Here is a 20,346-nt window from a genome sequence, read left to right on the forward strand (position 1 = left end):
ATTAATATCATAATTTAGACTTATTTATATTATGGTTAATTAGCCTTTTGTTGGATTTCGAATTCATTGTTCTACTCTGCTAGTCTGCAATTCGCAATTTGAAACCGAGCCTTCTACTATTCTTGATACAATAAACCATTAATAAAACGTTACAGTATAATTCTGCTGAAAAGAACCAAAGGGGAAGAAATGAAGGAGATTTCTTGTAACGATTTTTTTCATTTAAGTCAAGAGTTTCTATTCCTGTTTTAGACCTAATTAGTAATTCTGAAATGTTTTGGGTATAAAGCGAATTCAAGACTCTCTTTATAAGCAACACTTTATGTATTTTATTGAAGTTAAAATTTCAATTTAAGATTTTAGCAGATGCACATATTTAGAAATAGTTTATCGCATATAAACTATTTTATCAAAAAAAAAAAAATCTCCTGTAATTTTGTTTGTTTCTTATGCCCATCTCAACGTTTTCAAGCAGCATTCTTCCGCCAACTTTTCCTTTGAAAAAATGTCACCCGGCGTTGATTCTCTGCTTTGTTCAACAGTTTTTAAGGCAATCTAAAATAACAAGAAGACATATACTGTAGTTTCTTTAAAAGAAAAAAGTGTTAATGCTTACTATACAATAAACTATGTGTATTGTATAGCATACATTAACACTTTGTGGTCATTTTTAATTTTCCAATTAAAAGAAGCAAAGCATATTAAATTTTGTATTTGTATTATTTTTGATCATTTTTAATTTTTCAATTAAAAGAAGCAAAGCATATTCAAAGCCATAATAATATACTAACTTAGGTTTACATCTAGAACTCTGAAATTATTGTCAAATGTCACTCTGTCATTCACGCCATCTACATCAGATTTTTTGATCAAAGCATTTAATTCGAAACACCATTTCTACAATTTCTTAGTCTATGATTTTCGAATCAGTCACTACAACCTATGTATTCATTTCGCAGGCCTCCACATGTCCTCGCAGATCCGTACTTATGTGTTTACAGTGAGATAATGAAAGCAGTTTCGGAATGAGGTGACAGTGCAACTATATTTAAACAGAGGAGTAGGTATTGAGGGAATCATCTGAATCTAAATAGTACATTATATTGATAAATATATATATCAACGATGCTTTTCGACATTCTGAGTCGCATACAATATCGTAAAGATATTACAACGAAACTTTTGAGCTTTTGCGCAAATAGGAAAAATTAAGTTTCCATCCTTTTACTAATTGATATATTTAGGGCTCTTTTACCTTCGCTGCTATTTTCGTATAGTGTATGTTTTTTGGATTTGCAATTTTAGAGGCATTTTGAATAATTCGAGTTTCGTTATGTCGAATTCGCCTTGCCTGAGTTTTATTATATTTTGTAAAAAACATTCGAAACATTCCATCTAAGATGATTTTTAATTGCATATTTGCTTCCAATTTTTTACACTTAATTATACCACCTACTATAGCTTTGTCTTATGACATATTGCTATACAATTTTTTTTTTTATTCAATGAGCGTTTTTGTCCAACTGATTCAAACATATTAGATGAATTATTCGTTTCTTAATTTTTATCATGGTCAAAGTTAAAATTTATTGTTTAAATTTTTAACTTCATGATATAGTCCATTATTTCTTAAATCTGTCTTAATGAAACAAATATCCTCACATAGTATGCGACAAATTCATTGAAAGTGAAATAATAGATGCAGGTTCAAATGCCACAGAAGCGAAGAGTTCGAATGTGAATAGAATCTGAGCCTGATATTATTTTTCGCTCCCTTTTGATATTTCTCTTTAATAAATGATATAATGCACTGTAGTTTTGTCCTCTGAAACTGACGCATGGGGCTTTTTTTTTGTCCTTCGATCGCTACATCAATAATGCTGACCGATATTGACATCTGGCCAGATCTCAAAATTATATCCCATAATAGTTATCATTAATTTTAAAATTAGATGGTAAAATAATAAAATATAACTCTAATGTTATCAGCGGAATTCTTTAGAAAGTCCATTGAATATGTCCAGAATATAACGAGTGTTAGACAAATGAGAGAATCTTTCTCAGGATAGTCTTTGTAGTCTAAAATTCTTCGCCCATATGAACACAGAGGTTATTTTTACGATTTTGTTTGATATTTCGAATAATGGACAATATCGTGTAGGTATCATAGCAGTGCTCTAAGACATCTTGAGACTGAATCAGTATTGAAATATCATCAAACACCGATAACGGAACTTTTGAAAAGTGCAGAACGGTTTCTCTGGAAAAATCATTCATCAGATTCAATTTGATTGGTCTAAATCATTTAATCCATCCTTCGGAACTAATCCCATTACTTCAAATGACATACTTTTAGATTATTAGGATTAATTAATCTTTTTATTTTTATATGATTAACATTTATTAGCATTATCAATATTTATTTCAAACAATAACTATCCATTATGCCATATAAGCGACATGGCTGAATATTATTAATGGTAGACTGTGATTTCACTGCAACTGTGATCAAAGACAAAAATGGCCACAAATATCGTTTACAATATATAAAATTCATAAGTTAATTTAAATGATCTTTTATTTACAATTGTTATTTGATTTGGCGCAATGGCCGTGTCTTCTTGGCTTTATGAAAAAAGGCCTCTTAAAAGAGCCAAGTTGGGACCGCCAGATGTTTACCCCCAAGATCCAAAACAAAAAGAGGTATTAAATGAAATTTAAATGTCGATTTTGAATTTTATTTAAATTATGGAAGTGATTAGAGGCTTATTATCGAATTAATATTGAATAAAAATTTTCTTTCCATTGCCTTGCAGCTGACAGGGAAAATGTCGGTTTAAATATTATTTTGAATGCTTTGATATTTACTTCTACAGTTAGTTTCATTTTTATTTACAATAAACAATTATTCGGCACATTCTTAATTCACCGATACAGGGTTACAGGGCACAAATTCGTGTCATACAATGTTACATATGTCATACGATGTCAACTGTTAATATATACAGAATACATGCAAAATTGGTTTTAATTTTTTAATTACATTATTTCATTATTGTGGCATATTCTGTAGCTACTACTGATCATATATAATTATTTTAATTATTATAACCAAATCTGTTTTTAAATCTTACTTTGTTCAGGACTTTAAAAAAAAAATCAGCTTTTTACTTTTAAATTTGTAAGGTTTCTATTCCTAAAGATTTTGAAGAAAAAAAAGTTTCAACGATAGTGGTTTGCTGATGATTTGGGAAATTAAATGTTTTTTTACTGACTTAGTTCTATTACATATACTTAGAATTGCTTTTTTGTTAGTTTTCTTATATTTTTTTAATATTTCAAAAAAGTTCATAGATTCTGTGTAGATAATAAGAGTTAAAATATTATCAACATTTTTAGTATTGATTTTTATGCCATGATTACAGAAGTCTGCTCTTAAAATATATATTTAATGAAAAAAAAATTCTTTCTTTTCAATGGAGAAAAGCAAGAAAATATCAGAAATGTTAGTTTAAAGTAAGGGTTGATCAAGTTAATTTGGTTTAAAAATTTAGTGTTTTTCATAATTAGTCTTTTAGACAATAACCTATAACATAATTTTTTTGGTGATCTTGATATATATTAGCAATATATTTTCCCTAGTAGTTTAATATCTACTACTATACTATTTTTGTATACTTAAATTATCCTTAGAGTTTTGCTTCATATTATACCAACCTGGTAAAAGTTTGTATAATATGAAGCATATAGTCCAAACACATTTTCAGATCTTTTTACAATTTAATTATCTCATTCTCAAAGAAATGCAGTAATTAAAAATATATATATATTGTGTAATTAATATTTATGTTGCTAATTAGATCACAGTTATAGGAATAAAACAAGACAAATAGAAAAAAATTAGCCTAAATTAAGTTACAATATAATGGAAGAGTTTCTTAAATTTAAGCTAACCCTTTTAAAATTTGGGAAAGGGAATATTTGATATATCTGTCCTTCATCTGAATACTCAATATCACCTTTTTCTAGAAAGATAACAAGATGACATTTCCCTTTACATTTTGGACGAAATTTAAAAGGAGCAATTTCTGTTTCGAATATTTTGAGCTGTGACTTATCCTTTTATTTTAAAATCTAACCATTCACTTTGATAATTTGCAGCCAATCACGAATTTGTTATAGCATTCTAATAATTTATCAGTGTTGATATTGATCCTTATATTCATATTTTATCTTTTTATACACTTTCTTTAACACTTGCACGTTGTATTTTCTTTTTATTCTGTTCATTCACAGTATTTTTTTAATTTCCATTTGTCTTTAATATTTTTCTATTTTTTGCATCTTTTTTTTTCTTCTTATAAATATTTAAAGGTTCTTGAGATAATTTTTTGAATAATAACCAGTTATTCCAGATCACATAATTATTATTAATAAAATTTATGCACATTAATAAATTTTATTAAAACTGAATTCTATATATGCATAAATACTTAAATCTGGAGCTATAAAGTTTTGACTTTTTTCTTTTAACAATAATGTTGCCAGCTCAAAATTTTCTTATAATATGTTATAAGAAAATCTTGTAATCAATTTTCAAAGTACTGTTGCAAATTAGCTTGTTGTAATACAAAGATCAAGTCTGCTCTTTTAACACATTCCTTCCCCTTTATTTTTTCGAAGCAGTTAAGCATATATTTGTCTTATATAACTTGAGTGAGCCAGAGTTCCTTTGTATAAAATACCAAGGGTTGGTAATTTAAGTTATATTTTATCAAATATATATATATATATATATATAATAAAAATTATAAAATATGCAGTATTATATGGTAGGGTAAATAATTTATTAATATTAAAAATGAAATGAAAACATTTAGTTTAATTTTTTTTAAAAATAGAAGGAAAATAAAAATTGTTATTCTTTGATTTATTCTTATATTTTATATAAAATTTCATTTAGTAGATATATATATACCCATTTCAATAATTTTTAACCATGTTATTAGTGAATTATAATCACATTACAATATGTGCTAACCAGTTTCCACCACAATTTTAATTCATATTCTAACAAACCTAAATACAGATAAAACATGACTTTACTATTCTAGCTGGATATTGTCAATTTAAATATAGCAAAATTTTAGTTCACCTATTGACAGACTATTATTTGCATTCTGCTTGATATCTTATCTCTAAAAATTCTAAAAATTTTTTATTAAGATGTGAAGAACATCTATTATGATTGATGGTTTCACTTTATAAATAATTGAATAGATTTTTTTTTCTGTAACTGTTTAAAATAATGTAAGTAAAATGAATTGGCAATCAATTGTTTATTTTATATGTTATATCTTTTATATATATTTAATATTCTAAAATTTATATTCCATTTTTCTGAATATTTATAAATGTAAAAGCAATCTTCAAAAAAAAGTGCAAAAAATTTAATTTATTTTACATCTAATATGAATCATTATGTTAATTTGTTTTAAAAAATTTACTCCCTTCCTCTCATTCCTTGTCATTATTACAGTAATTCATTGATTTTGTGCATTATTTTGTTTTCCTTATATTTATCTATTGGGTGATGCAACATTTTGGTATTTTTCTATAATCATTATTTTAAAGTTCATACACAATGGAATTTCAATTATACAACTTTCTGTGTTTATTGGAATGAGTTCTAAATTAATTAAAATTCTAAAATTTGAAGTGCCACGTTTATTTGAGGAAGGGATGAGTTTCAGACATCAAGGGTGTGCACCTGGATTTACCAAATATCAATCTTTTTTAAAGTTTCAAATTGATTAGATCATTGTGATTACAAATGTTTTTATTAATATTTTGTTAATTTTTTTTTTGTGTGCAGTATATGGTTAAAAATAATAAAATAGTCTAACTTGTAAAGAATGTTTATTATAAGTTTTAAGAGCAGTCGGATGAAATCATAATGTTAAACTCAATCAAAAAGATAGACTGAATGCTATTGAATTAGATTTCAAATATATGAAAATGCAGGGGAAACCTCAAGTAGGTGATGTTTATCATGAGATGACATGGTATCTTCAGGGCTACCACAAGCTTTATGAAACACCCACTTCTCCTTTTTTTCATAGGCACTTTTAATCTTTTCTTTTTATAAAATAATATAGACCTAAATTATTTGTTTTATTCTCTTTTATTTTTAAATCTTGAAAGATACTGTTTGATATGGAATAACAGTAACTCTTTTCTTGTGCCTTATAAATTAAAATTTTCTCTTTTCTAGAATAGCATTCTTTACTTATAACCAATACTCTAAAGTTGCACATTTATCCCAATATTTGTATGCATGTTCATTTTAAATAAAAAGGAATCCTGGTTAAAATACAAATTAATGTAATTTTAAATATATGATTGATAATCTTTTTAAATTTATTTAATTATTGATAAGATCTTCTTAATAATTTTTTCTTTGTCCTTTTTAAAACTATTTTGCTTCTTTTAGGATGAGCTTACGGCCATTAATGTCAAGCAAGGTTTCAATAGCTCACCTCAAATCCCGGATGAAGTAAGTAGAAAAATTTTACATACAGAGGAATATCAATACAATTATTTGTTTGATCAGAAAATTTCTTGATTTTTTTATTATTTATGCACTTGTTGATGTGATATGTATTGAATTTTTGCATGAAAATAACCTGAAAATATTCAATTTACACTTACAATGCTTATGTACCTATTGTTAAAGCTATAAGACTTATTTCCAATTTTGGGTAGCTGTGATGGATTTTATTTTCCTTTAAGAAATGCTCATAATAAAAAAGAGAGCTTATTATAAAGGTTGATAAATACATGAAGTATAAACACAAAAGCAAGATAAAGCATAAACATAAGTTGATTTCCACGTATCTGATCATTTTCATATTATAGTTTTCAGGAATCATATTATAGTAGGGAAAAATTAGATTTTGAAGTGAATTTTATTTGTATTTAATATTATCACTGAATAGTGGATTTAACTTAATGAAATGTCTCTAATATAAATTTCTAATATATCTTATGCAAATTATCTGCTTTTAAGCTGTGAAAAACTTGTTTCATTATTCATTTCATTGAGTTAAATTATATAAAATGTAAACATGCATCAGTAAAACTTTGTTTCTTGCATCAAAACCATTAAAGATATTCAGTTTTAGGTTGGCATGTCTATATGAGAGTTAATTCGAGAATCTTATGATTCTCAGAATAGTAATTTAGTTTAAAATTGTATGATTGATTGTTTACTTCATTAAAAGATTGTTTTCGTCAGACATTTTTTTTCTATTAAACTGTTGAATAATTGTAATTGACATGCTTTATAATATTTTTTTTCTCTCCTTTTAGTATGGATCTGCCAGAAATTCCAATATTACTGCAACAAAGGTAAAGGTAGTCTTTTAACTTATTTTTTTATATTCACTTATCTCATTTTAGAATATAGGCTTGGAATAATAGAAAATAAGCATTTTTAATTGCAATTTATTATTATTTTTAGGATGGATTTGCCATAAATACAAACATTCTATAAATTTAATATTCTGGAATAATTTGTAGTAATTGATATCTTTATAAATTTTGTACTGATATGAAAATAAAAAACAGTTTGAATGATATATTTTTAATATTTTACTTTAATTTTAAATTATTAATATTGTGGTTTGAGCAAATTGGAGATATTAAGCAATTTTAAATATTAAATATTACATATTTAAATCTATTTGTGGTCTTTTAGCATTTTTTCAATAAAAATTGTTTTATTATTTAATTTTCTATCTGTTAAATGATAAGAATTTAGCTTTTTATGATAATAATTTATAACTTTACCTGGATAAATTGTATTTACTCTGTATGGAATTAAAAACTTGAAAACATGCTAAATATATTTTATTTTATTTATCCACCAATTTTTTTTTTAATATTTTGCTTTTTAAAATAAGAATTAACATAAAGTTGTTACACTATCCAAATATTTTATAGTGAATCAAATATGAATAACCAATTACTAAAGAATTTTTATTTTAATTTGATTTGAAAACTTTCTGTTTTAGTTTGGTTCATACTTCAGTGCTGTATTAAGTTTAAAACAAGAACTTAACCGGTTTCAAGATAGTGGACGAAAAAGACAACAAATAAATCCAAAGGATAATTTTTGGCTTGTAAGTAATTATGTAATAATTTTTTCATTATTTTTTTTAATATCAAACTTGAGGGTTTTACTTTTAAATTGTTGATGCAAATATGATACTTCATTTCATTACATTAAATTAAACAATATTAAATAATTTATTTTTATTTATTTATTTATTCTTTTTTTATACATATAGGCAACATCCCGATCCAAAAATGCTATTGAAGCGTGGTTTAAAGATTTGGCAGGAAGTAAATCCCTTACAATACTTGCGAAGAAAGTATGTATATAGAATTTTTTTTCTCTTTGGTAAAAATGTATTTAATCAAATCTTAATTAAATAATTTTTATAAATCTTAATGATTTCTTTCATTAAGGTACCTATATTCAACAAGAAAGAAGATATTTTTATGACATTATATGAACATTCTGTTCCAATGTTGAGAGCTGCTTGGTTTATTAAAATGCTATCTGCTTATTATGCTGCTATATCCGAAGCTAAAATAAAAAAGCGCCAGCTGCCTGATCCTTCCCAAGGTAATTTTCTTGCATGTTTCCTTTCTATATATATAAAAAAATTGCTTTTTAAACCGTTTTAATTTATTTTTTTTTTGAATTATATATTTAAAATTTTGACTTTTTAACTTCCCCAAGCAAGTATATGTTAAAGTATTTGGTTTGCCAAGACTTACACACCTTAAAAACTCCTTGTTATTTATATGTTAGAATAAGTAATGAAAGGATCTTCATTTTAAAAAGATAATTAAAATTGCTGAATAAACTTGGAAAAGAAAATGCTATTTTATTTTCAATCAAATTAACTCGCAAGTATTTTTGCTTGTAGAATGGATGAGAATGAGAAAAGTTTAGGACAAATATTTATTCATTTTCAATCTAAGCATTTTCTGTGTGAAAAATTCTTATTATATTTAAACTCATTTTTCAAGTATCCTAAGCATCAATAAATTTCTAAAGGTGAATTTCAAAATTTTGTTTCAGTTTATAGAAATTTAATAAGTTGGGCCTTTCTATGCTTTACAGCAATTATGATTTTTTTTTTTTTTTTTTTTTTTTTTTTTGCCTGCAAATTATATTTTTACTACTCAGTGTTCATATGGAAATTCATTTTTGAAGATAACTATGATACATATAAAATATATTTTCCTAAAGAGATTTTGTATAATAAGCAAATTGTGCTTGCTTAAAATAATAATGCTTTGCTTATAATATTAACTTGAAAATAAGCATAATTTATTTTCTAAAAATTAAAAGTCTGGTTTATATTTTAGATTTGACTTCATGTCCCCACTTTTATCAAAATATAAAAAATTTAAATATCCATAAAATCATACAAATTAATTTTATTAATTTCGGGCTATTTAATCACTTCATAAACTGTCATTTGTAATTCTTTTCTCTAGCAGTGTTAAAAATTCACTACTTTTACTGTTTAATTATTTTTTTATGTATTTTCTTCCACATTTTCTTCTAATTTTACTGAATCTTTATGGCAAAAATAAAGTTTCTGATTCAACATACTTATTGAACTAGTACTATTTCCATCTTTTTAATTTATATGACATTTTTTTTTAAATTTGTGTTTAAAAAATTGTTTAAAACAAAAATCTTTTTCTATTTTTTTATCAGTAACTTTTAGTGAGAGATTTTTCCTATTTCTTTCATCCTATTGTATTTACTTTTTCTTTGTTTTTTTCCCCCCAGTAATTTGTTAGAATATGTTAAATGTTATCACTTTCTCAAACATGTGTAATTATTCATTTTAGAATGGACACAAACCCTGTGCAAATTTCTGAGAGAACAATTACAGAAACTTTCAGAACACCACAACAGTTCTTTAACAAATAGTGGGAGTAACTCGTCTTCTACAACAACTCTTGTTACCAGTACTGTGGGTTCACTCAGTAGTCTTGGGACAGGAAGCAATCAAAATTCTACTTCTTCATTAACAAATAATTCTTTAAATGGTGTTACTGTGGAAGTTGCATATAAGCAGTGGCAGTATTGTACACAATTAGCCAGACATTTGTATGAGGTATAATTTTTTGAACATTATTTATATTTTCTTTATTTTTTACATTATTATCATTTTAGCTGTTTAATAAGAAATTTGAGCTATTTAAATATTGGATGTGTGTATCTTTATTGGTTAATTAACTAATAATCTCTTATTTGTAAAACATTAGAGAAGTAAACAAATAAGAATTTTTGAAGTGTTTATTTCAGGATATGTACAGGACATGAAAATTCTCTTAATTTCAATCCCAAAAGCATCTTAAAAGGCTATTGAAAAGCTACTAGATTGACAAGAAACGTCAAAAACATTTTTATTGTCTAAACATATTTTACATTTAGTAAGAATATTACATTTTCAAACATTTTTTATATAGCTTTCCGTTAGCAAATAATAAATTATTATTTGTATATGAACAAAAAATTAGACTAGAATATAGTTTGTTATGCATTATATTTTGTCAAGTAATTTGTAAATTAATATAGCTTACATCTGGAATTTTTTTTTCTTTTGTTTAAATATATTTGGAAAACAATGGATTGGTAGTTAGTGAAATATGTGTAATTCATTAACTTTTAAATACATTTTATAGAAATATCGGCAGTTCTAGGATGCAATAAAAATGTGTTTGAAAACTGTCTTTATTGGTGAACTATATTTTCATATTCACTTGTAAACTTTTTGCTAATATCCTTTTAAAGTAAAAATAAAATATTTTTTATTGCATTTAATTGTTATTTATAAACTTTCATAATTACATATAATATATGAATAATTTCAGATTTAGTTATAAAGCCCAAAACAGTTGAAAAAGATTTTGAAAAAATTTTTAGATAAAAAAACTAAGGGGTTAATACATTGATAGATTTCAAAAACAGTTGAAAAAAGATTAAGAAAAGCATTTTTAGATGAAGGAACTAAGGGATTAATATGTTGACAGATTTCTTAGGATTTTTTTTAGTCATATCATTTGTATAAATCAACATAGTATGTATAAATATAAGCAAAAAGAATTATAAACTTAAAATAGTTATACCTATCATGGAAGTTTCATTTTTGTATCTTTCTAAAATTAATTTTAGGAAGGGCTGTTGGATAGACAAGATTTTTTGACATGGATTCTGGATTTGGTTGAAAAGACTAAAGAAAAAGAAGATCCTTTAAACAAAACTGTTTTAGCATTAGTAATGCAAGTAAGTTTTTGCTAAAAATTTATGAATTTTAATTTAAAAAGTGTTTGTCGCATGGTTAGAAGTTACTTTTTCTTATTAATTATTTCTGAAAGATGGTAAAAAAAGAATTTGATTTGTTAGTTTTCATGTATTTGATTTGTAATTATTTTTCTTTTTCTTAGTACATCGATGAATTTAAACATTCTCAGTTATTATCAAGACGGCTGGCACATCACTGTGCAAAAAGAATCAATATGCTTTTGTGTGAAAATATTTCGGAAGTGTCTAGATGCCAAAGTCCTATCATGAATAATTCTACAAAGTTAGTTTTACTTATATATCTTTTTATATTTATTTTTTTCAGTAAATGCCTTATTTTCTTACTAATTATCTTTCAATAAATACTTTTCAGTGTATCTGTACCATCTTCCCAATCCAATTTTAATCCTATAAGTGCCAGTGTGATGGAATATTTAAATTGTTGTCTTCATAGAAGTACTCTTTTATTTCTTTCCTCTATCCTTCAGGTATGAAGAAACAAACTTTCTAATTTTTTTAAAGTTATCTTCAATTTTACAAACATTTTTCACTATATTTTATATTTTTAAGTATATATATGTTCTATTCTTCAGAAATATAATTTATTAAAATGCTATTAGGTTAGTTTATAATTCACACATCAGTCTAAATAATTTGACACTTTTGTGCTTTAGATTTCACTATTTCTTATAATTATATATTTTATTTAATATTACCCGCCTTTGACTACAAATTGTTTCAGTTGATTATGTTTTTTGTGGAAAAATCACAATCAATGATCAATTAACACTACTTCTAAAATAACAATATTAAACCAACTGGCTTTTTGATATTGTTACATTTAATTTCAATTAAATCATTTATATATAACTTGATATTCCTGATACTTCCAATAAAAATGTTTTTAACACTCAAATTGAAGTAGACATTAAAATTATGCATTTTTTTTTTTACTAACTTTAAATGTATTCTGTTCATAGTGTAAAAACCTTTATATTGAGACATAATATTATAGTATCATTAAAAATATAATTATAAAAGTAATTTTACTTTATAATTCCTCTTATAAACTGCAGAGGTATTAAGAATCATTCTTCCTTAGTTTTCAATGACAAGAAAATCATGATCAGAAGTTTGATGAAATAATGCTGATAGTTCATTGCAGAAGCAAAAGTTGTTGAAAATTGAGGGAAAATATTTTTAAGAACTTCTTAAATTCAGGAAAAAAAAAATTGCACAGTAACTAAATCATTATCTTAAAGAAACAAGTTTTTAAATCATGTAAAAAAAATTTTGTGCAGTAATATTTTTGAAAGATATGGAGGACCCCCCCCCCAGTAAAAAACTTAATTAATTTTTAATTAATTAAAACTACTTTAAATATCAAGGAAATCTTTCTGAAGTTCATATTTTGACCTTTCATAATATATTAGTGTCATATTTGGTAGTTACAGTCAAACAGCATTTCTATAGAACATGAAAGGGCAGTTATGAATTAGTATTATCATTTTACCACACAATTAGTGATATCATACCGGTGTAGTAAAACATCAGATTAGTTGAAATTCATTTTAAAAATTGATTTCAGTTTTATGTTTTTGTATAAAATATTAAAAATGTATTAAATTACATATATTTATCAGATTCACAATATTTATTTCCTGTCACATTAAAGTAGTTAAAAATGGTTGTTATAATAATATTTTACCATTTGTTCTGTATTGTGTGTTACTGTATGCATGAAAATGGATTTGTAGTTTTAGGAAATAATATAATATGTGAGTTTTAATTATGTCTATTTTCTTTATCATTTTATTTCCCCTAATTTTAGATAATAACCCTTGAATGCCAAAGTGCTCTTGTCTGGAATAATATAGGTGAAGGAAAGAATGCTTCTGTTCTTAATGGATCTCCCTTGGATCTTTTGCCTTGTGCACCATCTAGTCTTCCCATGCCTCCACGTCCATTTAATAGTCAGGTAAATTTATTGACATATTTTCTAATGCCCTTATTTATATATTGTAGTTTGTTTTTTTTTCTCAATAAATATGTACTATTGGGAAAAGAACTTTTCTAATATGCAAAATATGTCATGTATTTCAAATTCTAAGTATAATTATGACTGCAACTATTTCATTTTTGTAAAATTTAATTATCTAGTAAGAGTAGTTATTGCAAACTAGCTGCAGACAAGAAAAGTAATACAATTTTGAGTTTTATTTCTTTTTATTTAAAATGTATATAATTGTTTCTATAACTGGGATTTGAGTTTTTAAAAATTTATTTAAAGATTGTCTTTAAAAATGAACAATTGTTTTTGCTATCTTGCTCTGTGCCATTATAACTGACATTTTACCTACCCCATTTATACCTGATATTATTATTAAAATTTACATTATTGCTCTTTTATTTAAGAACGTATACTTTTATTAAAAAAAATTTATATACCATTCCATAAATAGTTTATGTAATTACTTTTTATTTTAATTATTATTAATATTAATTTTAATTAATATTATTGTTTGAGAAAATCATATATTTGCTATAAAATTTGTATGTATTATCATGTCAAAAGTCTTTTGTATGTATACCAGATGCTCTTTTAGGAAAAAAATCATTTATATCATCAAAAATACTGATTATTTCTTTCCCTTCCTAGATTCGTGCCGAGTTAAGAATAGCAGAAGAGCAAATCAGACAAAGAGGTCGAGCTGCTGAAGTTAGATGGTCTTGTGATAAATGGCAGCAGACGGCTTTGGGTGGTAGGTTTCTGTATTTATTGAGCTTTGAAGGGGTTTTGTGACATTCAAATTAGATAGTCAGTTTGCGATTCATTTGAAATTTTTATTTCACTATTATTCAAAAATGGCATCAAATTCATGTTTTCTTTATTATCTTAGATAACTAAATTCTTGATACTGTAAAAAATTAAATATCTTGGCACCTGTCTGGTTTCCATCATCAATTTTCTTTTTTACTTAACTTGTAAACTTACGCTTGACTTCAGATTTTTTCAAAACATATATAGTATTTGTAGCGTTTTTTTTTTTTATTTTTCAGTAACAATTAAGACTAATTAAATAACAAGAACATTATTTAATTCGCATAGTAAGAAAGCAAGCTGCATATGAATTACTTTTTGATATAAATATTATGCGGCCTTATAAATCACCAGTAAATGATTGAGTGTCAGAAAGGTAATTTCAAGTGCTTAAAAAATACATATTATTTTATACTGATGTAAATTCTGGTACTAAAGCAAAATTGCATTTATTGTTTTTGAAATGGGTATGAAGGACATTTTGGAAATTTATCAAAAGTCATGTAGGATTTCTCAAATGTTCATTGATAGTTTTTGAGTTTTAATATTTTGTAGAATGCTAGATTAGAGAAATGTCACCTGATTTTAATAATGAAATGACAAGTGAGGCAAAACAAATAATCTCTCATAGCTGCTTACAAACTAAATTTTTGGTTAGAAAAAGTATGAAGAAGAGTCGTCACAAAGTATGGAGAGGGGTACTTTAATAATTTCAATTCATATTATATAATATTTTCAACTTTAATATTTTCAACAGTGTTTAATACAAGAGCAAATACTTTGAATTATTTTAAAAAATGGTTTGCATTAGTATTTCAAAATAATTTTATTATCTGTAAATGTTGTAATGAGTTGCATGAAACATTTTTATGCTGGATAATGTACAAAAAATTAGCCGAGTGTTTGATTTTAAAATAATTAAATTACTTGAAATAAATGCTTGCAAGTTATTAAAAGTTATATTATTTGAGTGCACTGATAGAAGAATTTGAAATTCCTCATTTTTGATAATTTAATCATAATTTTCTAAATTTCATTTAAAAAAAATCTGCACAGTATTTTAAATTTGTTTAAGTTATCATTAAATACTATGAAAAAATTAATTTAAGACGTCAGTAGTAATGTTAAAAGCCTTTTCTTCCCATTTTACATTATTCATTGCCAAAAATTACTAAAATTATTTATTTCCAGGTTCTACTATCCAGCAAGTACTGAATGCCTTGGATGCTCTTGACCGGCATAATTTTGATCGAGTTGATAGTAGTAATAGTTTAGATACTCTTTATACAAAAGTTTTTCCAGTCCCTGTAAATAAAGAAAAATGTCCTACTTATAATAATAACTGGAGTGAAACGCTCGTTCAAGATGAAGCAATTGTCCGTTTACTTTGTGAATGGTCAGTAACAACAAAGCGATGTGGTGAACACAGAGCCCTTGTGGTGGCAAAGCTTCTTGAAAAGCGCCAAGCAGACCTGACTGCAGAGGTATTTTATGTTTCCTTGTTGTCTGTTATAAATTATCCTCAGAAAAGTGTGTGTGTGAGTTTTTTTTCCTTTGCAATAATTTTTTTGATTGTTTAAAATATGTACTACCATCATATCTTTATTTCTTTCTTTATAATAAATTCTTGTTATAAAAGATTTATTAGGGAGAAAAACTTAAAAAATTGATCTTGCGTTTTGTGTGTTGAAGGTTTGAATTTTGTAATTACTTTTTCACTCTTCCATGTGCTAGAGTTCTATAATTTTGTGCTTTTTTTGGATTCCAATGAGAAAAGAATAATTGAATAACTTAAAAGATATTATTAATTAATAAATTAATTTATCAAAAAAGTTATGTCAAAAACATGATGCCATCTAGGAATTTAATTTGAGAATTTATTATATTCTATAATATTTATATTGATGAATTGCAAAAATATATTGAAATTAGGAAATAAAAATTTTTATTGAAAATTTACCAATATTTAAAACAAATTATGACACTATGAAAACATGAAAAAGAAATCCTGGTCATAAAAGTTGAATTCTTAAAAAAATTTTTTATCCTTTGAATAAAAAAAAATGCTAATATTAGCTAGAATATTAAATATTCTAATGGAATATGAGAAGTGTAGTTTATATGAGAACTGGGATATTTATTCTCAAGAATCTAGAATATTAGCAGAAGGTAAAGAAATTTTATTACTATTTAAAATTTGGATGTAAACTTTAAAAAAAAGCTGTTTGATTGTTATATTGTTTTGCATAGGCCACTGCAGCATCAGCATGACTTTTTTTTCATTCCTAAATGATATAAAAATGTAAATACATTTTACATGTGATTATGATTCAAAATTTTTGAAAGAGACTCTGTTGGTCCGCACACTTTTACGGCTTTTTTTTTTTTTTTTTTACCAGATTTTTGAACAAAAATTATTTTTGAAAAACTTTTTATAATATTTGATTGATATTTTTATTATGAATATTCAAAGAACGTCTGCTTTTCTTCATCAAAAATTTTCGTAAAAGTTGTAATATGGGGTTAGAAAATGAATATATTAATTTAAATTCAGAAAAATTACTGATATATATATTTTCATTTTGTTTGCCTTTAATTCAGTGAACAGTGAGGCCTTTATGTCATATATATATATATATGCTACTAATCTTAATATTTTTTTTTTTGTGCTGCTTTGCTGGGAGTTTTATTTAGAATATTTTCATGTTTAAAATCATGTATACTCCTGGTTATACTCTATCATAATTAGCTTTTTTGAGAATGTTTTCATTTAGCAACTTAGATTCAGAAATTCAGTGCTATTATGGGGATTGGAGACTATAAGTAACTTTTACAAATGTAAAAGAAGTAGGAAAATTCCTGTTTAAAGATACCTGAAAATAGTAAATAAAATCAATATGATAGATTTCCAAGCTCTTAAAAATCATTATCATATATATTGAATAAATTAAATATTATTTTACTTTCCAGAAATTTGGTGAAACAGATGCAGTTGATGAAAAAGATTCCCAAGATTCCACTAGTGTTGTACCCCTATGTCTTCCAGTATTTCAAAATCTATTAGTAAATTTTCTGGATACTCAAGCTCCAGTTATAGGTGCATTATTTTTTTATTCTTTATTGTATGTATTGTATTATATTTATTCTTTATTTAATTTAGAATATTCAAATGTTTAGTTGCTATAAAAATAACATACAATCTAATATTAATTCATTTGATATATAATGTTTAATTTTTAAAAAAATATTTTACTTATATATTTTCTTAATAATATATATCTATTAAATAATTTTGAATGTTGTTTGAAAATATTTGTTTTAAAGTTAATTACTATTTTAAAATTAAATTAATTAAAACTCTTTAGAACTATCTGTTCTTCAATAATTATTGATGATATATTACATGTAACATATCAGTAAGAAATGCTACTGATGACAAGGTAAACAATTTTGGAGAGTATATGTATAATGAGTTTCAAATTTAAATTGATATTTACATTTTGCATGTCTCACTTTTGAGTTTTTATGCTTGTGATGATTGCAAATAAAATAATACACATGTTCAAGCAAAATTGAAAAATTAATTAAGGCTTGAAATTTTTTTCAATTTATGACCAGTCACATTAGCAACCAACTGGTTCACTAGAGATACTGGTTATATTTAATTTCATTTTAAACATTAGATATATGTTCATGTGTTTGAAATTTTGTACATGTTTAATTCCAAATTGGCAGGCATTGAGGCATATTATTTTAATTTTCTTATTTATATTCTGTTCCTTATATACTTGAACTTTCCCAATAGAGATCAGTTCCATGATATCATAGCTATCTCTATTAGCAGTGTAAATGTGCAGTTCAACTATCTTTTAAATTTTTGTATGACTTCACTTTTTTTATTCATCTTGTAAACAACATAAATTTAAATATAATTCTTTTTTAACTTTTAACAATGGAAGGAAAGTCACATGATGTAATATTTGATGCAACAATGAAAACAGATGAATTTCAGGGTAACAATATAATCTTTAGTTGTAAATTAAGTAACAAATATGTTTTTTTAAATTGCTAAATTCAGAAAAAAAAAAATTGCGACCATTAAATTGGTATTATTAAAAAGACAATTTTAAATTTGTTTTGTAAGAGTTTGAAATGCATTGTTGTGCAGTAATATTTTGAAAAGTTTTGCAAAAGATTCAAGAATTCCCTTTGTTTTCAATAATTAAAATTCTAGCTAAAAATTAAAAAAAAAAATCCTGCAATGCACATTTTCTCCTCCAAAATCTATAAGTGCCAAGTTTGTGTTGAGTCTGTAGAGCATTAATGCATACATTCACATTTATTATTAGTAAAGATAACAGAGAAATATATATCTTTTTTTTTTTTAGATGACAGACCATCACCAGATAGTAAAATTGCCTTTGCCAATTTAGTCCTTCTCTTTGCTGAACTCATTCGCAATGATGTTTTTTCCCATGATGCGTATATGTGCACTTTGATCTCCAGAGGAAGCTTTGCCAATGCACCTGGAGCTCAAGTGAGTTCATCCTCTGCAGCATGTATTCCCCATTCCAACAAATCCATGTCTACTCCAGAACCATCTCTGATGGGATTCATGCCTGACCCATCTAGAGGAATGTCCCCTGGACCTGGCAGTGCAGGTTGTATGGGTATTGGAGGCATGTCTGGATTGGGCATTCCATCCATAGGAGATGGAAGACAGCCAGAGTCACTTCCTATGTTTGAACCACCAGATAATCGTCCTGGATCAGTGAAACATGAGGTGAGATTTATTCATTAAGATCTTGTTTATTTTGGTTTTTTTATTTTTTCATTCTATCAATATAGATGCAATATATGTGCATGTGTGTGTAAAGATATGTCTCAGTTTAATTTAAATCTTAATTAATTTCCTAATTTTAATCGTAAATTATTCTATGTTGCTTTATCCTAAAATCATCTCTTATTTCCTGATCCAAATCCCATGTTTTTTTTTTTTTTTGTTCTTTTTTTGTTTGTTTTTTTAATTACCGTCAACACACACTCTTAAAAATTCCTTCTCCTTTGATTGTTTCTTGGTATAATAAATTGAAGTTCATTTAAAAAACCTCTTTCTTTCTGCCCATAACAGCCAAAATTATGCTGTATATATATATATATATATAATATGGTATTAAATGAATGAAAATAAAGGATAAAATGTATTTGGTATTTTAATAACTTTTGTATATATTTATTAAAAAAGATATTCAATTTAGTTAAAATTAGCTATAGAATTACAAAGCAATTAAAGAAATGTTGTGTTAATAAATATATTGGTTCTTTTTCTCATTACTTTAAAGTACCATTGATTTAAAATATTTTGTTAACTTTGAAGCCATCTTGGGATGCTGAAATGGATACAGATGAAGCAAGAATAGATGCTGATTTGGGAAAACTTCTACAGCATATTAAAGAAGGGCAGCAAAATATGAGTGATCAGCCTGGTTAGTATTTTTTATATATTTATTTTATTAATTAATATCCTTAAAAATATAGTTAAATCTATTATGAAAGTTTAGAATTTGTAATTAATTACTGCTAATCATATGTTATCTGCTGTCATTTTATATTTTATAAATTATTTATTGTTATTTAGTTAATAATTAAGAATTAAAACGTCATGATTAAGATCAAGCTTCTCGAACATAATTTTTTTAAAACTGTCTTTTTATGATTGTTTATTGTATTTTAGATTTGTTGCATTACATTTTCAAATGTTATAAAATTTAAAAATTTTATATTTAATTTCATATTTAATTCATATGCAAGTTAATGTATGATAAAAAAAAATATAATATTCTAGATGCAAGCTGGTTTCTAATTTAAAAGATTAAATATAAAGGTACTGTTTTAAATAAAATTTTATACTTATTACTGATTCTTGCATTACTTGAAGGTTATTCAGTAAGATTTTCTGCCAAAGAATTAGTTTCTGCTATCTTAAAAGAGACATAGTAAAATGTTTTGCAAAATATAGAAGAAATTTATTTATTAAAAAGTTCTTTTGTCCACATTATAGGGAATGTAATTTTTGGCTTTTTAAATTCTTTTCTGCTTTAGATATATTTTTATAATTTTTCTAAAA

The 20,346-nt window shown here is 25.2% G+C and overlaps 1 protein-coding gene across 4 annotated transcripts in view; it reads left to right on the forward strand.

Moving 5' to 3' along the window:
- The first annotated feature begins 2,515 nt into the window (after nt 1-2,515).
- Nucleotides 2,516-20,346, forward strand: part of LOC129968552 (mediator of RNA polymerase II transcription subunit 12-like protein) — a 60,162-nt gene continuing 42,331 nt past the window's right edge. For all 4 annotated transcript variants that reach the window (XM_056082562.1, XM_056082563.1, XM_056082565.1 and 1 more), the window contains exons 1-16: nt 2,516-2,703; nt 6,494-6,556; nt 7,372-7,410; nt 8,076-8,183; nt 8,352-8,435; nt 8,533-8,692; nt 9,940-10,208; nt 11,270-11,380; nt 11,542-11,681; nt 11,772-11,886; nt 13,230-13,376; nt 14,058-14,160; nt 15,411-15,703; nt 17,190-17,316; nt 18,608-19,002; nt 19,597-19,705. In XM_056082562.1, the coding sequence (XP_055938537.1) occupies nt 2,608-2,703; nt 6,494-6,556; nt 7,372-7,410; nt 8,076-8,183; nt 8,352-8,435; nt 8,533-8,692; nt 9,940-10,208; nt 11,270-11,380; nt 11,542-11,681; nt 11,772-11,886; nt 13,230-13,376; nt 14,058-14,160; nt 15,411-15,703; nt 17,190-17,316; nt 18,608-19,002; nt 19,597-19,705 (2,359 nt within the window). In that variant the 5' untranslated portion in view covers nt 2,516-2,607. The remainder of the gene's footprint in view (nt 2,704-6,493; nt 6,557-7,371; nt 7,411-8,075; nt 8,184-8,351; nt 8,436-8,532; nt 8,693-9,939; nt 10,209-11,269; nt 11,381-11,541; nt 11,682-11,771; nt 11,887-13,229; nt 13,377-14,057; nt 14,161-15,410; nt 15,704-17,189; nt 17,317-18,607; nt 19,003-19,596; nt 19,706-20,346) is intronic.

Source organism: Argiope bruennichi, chromosome 5 (assembly GCF_947563725.1).
Source record: "Argiope bruennichi chromosome 5, qqArgBrue1.1, whole genome shotgun sequence".
NCBI lineage: Eukaryota > Metazoa > Arthropoda > Arachnida > Araneae > Araneidae > Argiope > Argiope bruennichi.